At 45.6% G+C, this 6,974-nt stretch overlaps 1 protein-coding gene across 1 annotated transcript; it reads right to left on the bottom strand.

The window, feature by feature from the left end:
• Nucleotides 1-3,352: 3,352 nt before the first annotated feature.
• LOC117925336 lies at nucleotides 3,353-3,946 on the bottom strand. Its single transcript, XM_034844329.1, has one exon. The coding sequence runs from the start codon at nucleotides 3,944-3,946 to the stop codon at nucleotides 3,353-3,355; it is 594 nt and encodes a 197-aa protein (XP_034700220.1).
• Nucleotides 3,947-6,974: the final 3,028 nt, after the last annotated feature.

The following is a 6,974-nucleotide window of genomic DNA, read 5'->3' as shown; positions in this document are numbered from 1 at the left end:
TAATGAAAGACGTCTTCTCCATGTCCTCTGGAGCCATCAAGACCTGATTGTACCCGAAAAATCCGTCCATAAAGGACAACATCGAATGACCCGCCGTACTGTCAACTAGCATGTCGATGTGTGGAAGGGGAAAATCATCCTTAGGACTGGCCTTGTTGAGATCTCGGAAATCAACACAGACTCTCATCTTGCCGTCCTTTTTGGGAACAGGGGCGACATTGGCCAGCCACTCCAGGTACTCGACAACTGATAAGAATCCTACACTGAGCTGCTTCTGAATCTCCTTCTTGACCTACAGGCTCCAACGAGGATGCAATCATCTCAACTTCTGCTTAACTGGTTTCGCATGGGGCAGAAGTGGCAAACGATGTCGGACGATAGATGGATCAAGGCCTGGCATGTCCTCATAGGACCATGCGAAAACGTCCAAGTATGCTCCGAGCAACTGGATGAGGCTATCTCTCTCATCAACAGATAAATCTGACCCGATCCTCAACTCCCTAGGCTGATCTGCTGTGCCGAAATCAACAATCTCTGTGTCCCCTACAGCAGGTGAAACTCTCTCATCAACGGGACCCGAATCGGAAGCAGAAGACGAGTCATTGTCTGAATCGTGTTGTGCAATCTCATCATCAATGTCAAAAATCTGTGATATGGGTGAAGATGGTGCAGATAAATCAATAACATGAGAGACAGACAAATACTCAAAGGTGCTCAAATCCATAAATGAAAAGTCAAAAACATAGTCATGACGGAAGACATATCCCGATAAAACATCAAAGGAAAGAGGTGGGTCCACAAGGTCGGACGCTCCCTCAACTAGGCTAACAAGGCCATCAAACAAATCAACAGCAACTATAACATCCTCGACGACCTCTAGAGTGGGGGCAACCTGGATCTCCTCGGCGATCTCGAGGACGGACACCCTGAAGAGATCAAATGGTGAAGCGAGCTCCGGCGGGGCTATCTCCTCGGTCTGGCTCAAGCTCATCGCGAGCATCTCATCAACGTACTTGTCACGCGACACGGCTCCGTCCATTACGTCTCCAATCTCGGCAAAAGTCCCGTGATCATCGATCTCATCCGGGAAGCAAAGCGTCATAAGGCTCGTGCGATCTGGGGAGGGAAGAGCAATCAACACAGAAGTCGAAGGATCGAGGGCTCCATCACTCAACTATAACTGTTGGACGAGGCGCTGAAGCTCGACCTCTTGGGTGGTGCTGAGTCCTCCGATGATCCCATCAGATGGTGCATGTGGCTCTGATGCCCTCACAAAGTAATCGGCTAGGCTCATGGTGTATGGGCGAACAGGATAATAAAAGGGCGTATGAGTCAAGCGAGCCCTCACCCTCTCCCTGCGTAGCCGTGCCATATAACGATAGTCGACCTCAGTGGGAATGAATCCGAGCCCGAATGGTATGTCGATGTCCGGAAAGGCCATGAACTCACTAGGCCCGTGCTAACGCCGCCCCATGCCCATACCGGGAAGATAAGACATGCTCCGCATAATATCGAGCACCACCGTGCTGCTATGTTGGTCGAAGGACATGGCTACAAAGTCTCGGCAGAAATCCTCCATCTCTAGAGTCTGCACCTCGTCAAAGGTAAATCCGGTCAGAAAAATATCATCATCAGCGTGACTAATCTCGATTACAGGCTCGGCAGAGATGAACCTATCACCTGTAGACTGCACCACGACGACCCGGCCATCATGAATAAACTTCACCTTCTGATAAAGGGAAGAAGGAATAGCTCCGGCTCTATGGATCCATGGTCGGCCTAGAAGCAGGTTAAAGGATGTAAGAATCCTCAAAACCTGAAACACGGCGACAAAAGTGGCTGGACCAATCAGTAGCTCAATCTCTAGTGTACCCATGACCTCCCTCCAAGTGCTATCATACGCGCGAACGGTCTGAGTGGAGGGACTGAAGTCGGAAGGAGCGTATCCGAGGGTAATGGCAGTGGCGAGAGGACATACGTTCAAGGCCAAGCCATTGTCCAGAATGACAGATGGGACTCAGCGGCCTGAACAACCGACAGATATGTAGAATGGACGTGTGTGATCTGAGCCCTCCAATGGCAAATCATCATCTGAGAATACGATGCATGTGGCTCGATCGGTCGTCATCATATGGATCAATCCCTTGATGGAGATGGTAGTCTCGACCCGGATCTGGCTCAAAGCCCGAATTAGAGCATCACAGTGAGTGCTCGAGGACGCCAACAGGCTCTAAATGAAAATACGAGCCTGAGTGCTCCGCAACTGTCTCAAGGTCTCGTCGTCCTCGGCTCTGACCTCCTCGGGAGCGAACGTACCCTCAACTGGCCTAGCTGCCGCGGGAAATGGCTGTCGCATCACTCTACCTCCTCGGAGAACAAACTGAATGTCCAGAGTCTGAGAATCATCAACGTACAGAGCCTGAACCTCCTCAACATCCGGGATCAAGATGAAAGGCGTCTAGACACTGTAATGCGGCAAAATCAATGGCTCAACGGTGGCAGCCTACACGGACGCCGCCTCGAGAACTAATCGGAATGGAGTAGGCATCCGAGGACCCAGAGCCACCCCACTCATCTCATAAATCACATCTGGCATGATGGGCTCTGGGTCTGAATCAACATCACTCAGCATGTGGATGTGGTCATCGATCTCATCAAACTTTAAAAAATGAATGTCATTGGCTGGTGGAGGGACTGCATGTATGGTATGAGCAGGCAACGGGTTCGTGGTCACACTCGGCTGACCCAAGTGTACCAAACACTGGTCGATCAAATCCTGAATGGCATGCCTCAAAGCGGTGCATCGTTTAGTCTCGTGTCCAAGCCCCTGATGGTATGCACAGTGTAGATCCATCATGAACTGAGGCGGAATCGGCTGACGCGGTGGCCAAGGGGTGAGAGTAGTCAATAACCCAGTCTCTGTAAGCTTCCGAAGAGCCTGGCTCAACGGCATGCCTATTTGTGAGAACTGCCTCTGCGTCCTCAAAGCAAAGGGAGTAGAAGTCTACTGAGCTCTGGGTCGGGGATAAGGCGCTGCGGGTCTCGCAGTGAACTAAGCAGCATAGCATGGCTGTCCTGTAGCCGTGTAGGAAACCGGGGGTCTCCCAATGCCCTATGAGGCATAATAAGGCAAAGCCAAAGTCTGCGAAGTATATGTCTGATCATAAGCTGGACGAGGTGCCCGTGGCCTGTACTGATGAGATGCATAGGATGAATGAGGCTCGGGAAACTATGGGATCGACTGATGGCGCCTGAGAAGCCTCTGACTGGAAGAATCGATAGCGCTCACATCTGCTAGCCTCAGTCCTACGAAGGGCTTCTTCCCCTTAATATCACTAAGGGAAGAATCTGTCTATAATCCTCTCGAGATGCCGTCCTCGACATCGTATAAAGCCATAACCAATGACCCAAAATCTGCGAACGGTACCCCGACCACATGCCTGGCGATCCTGGGCTGTAAACTTCTCAAGACCATCTGTATCTGATCTCGCTCTGAAGGTCTGTCAATAATCTCTGCAATCTTCCTGCGCCAGCGGGAAATGAACAAAGAAACTGACTCGTCCGATCTCTGCCTAAGAGCCTCTAGCTCTCTCCTCGATACATCCACGACAGTGTTAAATGAAAACTGTCGTAGGAACTCCCTGGCCAAGTCACCCCATGTCCAGCGTCGTGAAGACTCCAAAGAAGCGAACCATCGCTGGGCTGCCCCACTCAGAGATAGGGGGAATAGAGTAATCATCTGAGACTCGTCCAAACCATGAGCCCTCATCACGGTGCTATAAAGTCTGAGGTGGAGGCGTGGACAACCAATGCCTGTATATCTCTCGATGTCTGGCATCCTGAACTTAGCCGGCAAACTGGCTACCGGCATACCCTCAAAATCATCCCAAACAACTGATCCATCTGACACTCTCATCTGCCTCATACACTGCTCGAGGTGGTCCATACGCGCATGAGCGTCATCAGCGACAGTGGTCTAGACAACAGCGGGCGGAGCGATCTCAGAATGCCCGTGTAATACATAAGGTGAAGCCTGAGGCGCCGAAGGAATAGGTGGTGGCGGTGGAGGTGGCAACGAGTCATGCGGTGTCTCATCCTGAGCCACTGCTGGTGGTCTACCCTGCTGACCACCGATCTCCTGCCTGAGGCTAGCCAAAGCCTCCTAGATAGAAGCCATGGCGGCCGTGAACTGATCCACAGTAACAACCTGCTTATCCATACTCTGTCTCTCTAAATATCGGACTAATCTCCCTTCAACTCTGACCCAAGAAGGTGTATCCAGGCTGTGAACAAAATCCGATCCTAAAAGTTTCCTCCTCTACTCTATCCCACGAAGGTATATCCAAATGACGAACAAAAGTCCGATCCTGAGAAAGCACGAAGAACGGAATAAGAATATGGCTTTGAGAATGTATAAAAGAAAAGGTAATCTAAGCGGGAACCAGCAAAGCATCCAAGTGAAGATGAACGGTCCGACCGTACTCAAAACTCGCACTGATCTCTGTGCACTCTCAACTAGAGACTAAAAGGGGGAGCGTCGAATCCAAAATGTGACCATAGAGGCGTCGAAGGCTCTCAGATGCACCCACGTGTAGGGCGAAGGACCTAATCGAAGGATCTACGGCTCAACCTACGAGGTGAAGGCGGCTCTAAATGGATAATGGGTGGACTTTAAAAGATCCCTAGCAAAAGCGATCATACCCTCCAGCGGTATGCAACCCTCTGCACACCTCCAAAGAGACGAGGCGCTTCCATGCAAAGTGGTCATCACCTCCACACATGCACTACCTCGACATCCCAGGGGGTTTCCTATGGTGAAACCTCTCAAACTCTCAAAGCTCAACGGTCGACTAGAGTGCATAGTGAATGGTGTGGGTGCATCCGATAACACTAGGAAGCTAAAACAGAAAATGAAACATACTGGCCACACAAATATCCATGAAACCTAGCGCCGAGCTATACAGGTCTTCAATGATCGGACTCCAATTGACATCAAAGTGTCGCTCTTCCAAAATGCTCTCATACATCGATATAGCCCGTCGCTAGACCCTACTCTTAATCTCTGGCTCGGTCAGAGAGCGAACACACAGAAGGTCTCACACTTGCAATAATGAGAACCAAGATGAAAGGAATGACCGAAACCAAAGAGTTGGAGGTAGGGGGATAGGAGTGCGACCCACATAGACAGGCGACATGCAATCATACAGAGAGAGGGCAGTCATGCATCAAACAGTCAAGCAGAGTACAAGAAATACCACTATGTCCACACAGAAAGCTACAACTATCAGAATGAATAGCGATATGAACATCATGCTCAAAAGACGATCAAGATAATATGCAAGCCAGAGAAAACAGCACAGCAAGTCAAACGATGTACAATAGTGAGTCTATGCATGTGAAGTGAGCAGAATAATGAGGAAAGGTGAGCAACCTATGATAATCGACATGTCGATGTACCAAATTAATCTAGCAACGAAGCACTGAAAAAAGCGACATCCGAAGCCTCAACCAAGATAATCAACCTTATAAATGTCACAACACAATATCCAAGCATGCATCAAAAACTCTCAATGTGCAATCAAAAGACAGGAACTCACTGATCGACTCATCACGTGCCATGTTTACTTCATCTTAAGTTCAAGCTTGACCCTCTAAACATCCCCAGCGGAGTCGCCATTTTGTGGACCCCGCATTTCGGCTCATGCGTTTCCCACTCGAAGGCGTGCTCGATTTTGATTTCAAAAAATGATTCTTATTGATTAAGAAAATGACTTGGAGTCGCCACTTATTTTTGTTTTATTTTTAAAAGGGTAAACAAAATAAGAAAGAAAACCCTAAGTGCGACTCCTTATTTTGGAAAAGGTGATCTACGAAAAACCGGATCGGACTCGAGGGTCAGGTTACTTATCGGGAAGGTATGGTAAAGACCATAGCACCCCTCTAAGTCCCTAAAGTCGGGTCTTTACTAATAAAATGAAGTTGTTGTGACAATTGATGTGAAAATCAATGAATATCCTGAATGATCATGCACATATGAGAATCGGAACATGTATAGTGAAGTATCAGAATGAGAGTGTATATGTACCTGGGCCACGAGCCACAACGCGCTATCAAGAAATGAGATTAGTACACAATTAACGAATACAAATTATAGCTCATGCATATCGGAGTGCAAAATGAAGATCAAACAAAATATATTAAGCACAACAGTTGACAATCAATAGGGATCAAACATAGGGCCCTCCACCAAAGCCCAATTTATTATTCACGAACTAGTCTCACAAATTCCGTGTTTTAAAATTATGAAGAATTCACTATTGCTTATGTAAAATCAAGAAGAACAGAGGATTATTTAGGAACCGAAATGGAATTAAAACTATTCGAGTGAAAATTGGATTCTTGGAGCTTATTGGAAAATTGGAGTCTTGGGAATTAAATTTAAAAAATTAGAGCTTCGGTAATTAAAATGAAATTTGTCAGAGAAAATAAGAAATGAACTTTAGGGAATTAAACTGCAAGGATATAGATTTTGAAAGTTGAATTTGTAATAATAATAATAACAAGGAATGAACTTTGGGAAATTGAACTGCGAGAATATAGATTTTTAATAATAATAATAATAACAATAATATTAATAATAATAATAATAATAATGATAATAATAATCATAATAATAATAGTGATAATAATAACAATAATAATAATAATAATAATAATAACAATAACAATAATAACAACAATAATAATAATAACGATAATAATAGTAATAAATAATAATAATAATATCCGCTAATAATAATAATAATAATAATAATAATAATAATAATTATGATGATAATGATAATAATAACAATAATAAAAATAGTAATAATAATAACAATAATAATAATAATAATAATGATACCCGTTAATAATATAATAATAATATCCGTTAATAATAATAATAATAATAATAATAATAATAATAACAATAA

This window comes from Vitis riparia, chromosome 11 (assembly GCF_004353265.1).
Source record: "Vitis riparia cultivar Riparia Gloire de Montpellier isolate 1030 chromosome 11, EGFV_Vit.rip_1.0, whole genome shotgun sequence".
NCBI classification, from domain to species: domain Eukaryota; kingdom Viridiplantae; phylum Streptophyta; class Magnoliopsida; order Vitales; family Vitaceae; genus Vitis; species Vitis riparia.
This window is presented reverse-complemented; position numbering and strand designations above follow the sequence as displayed.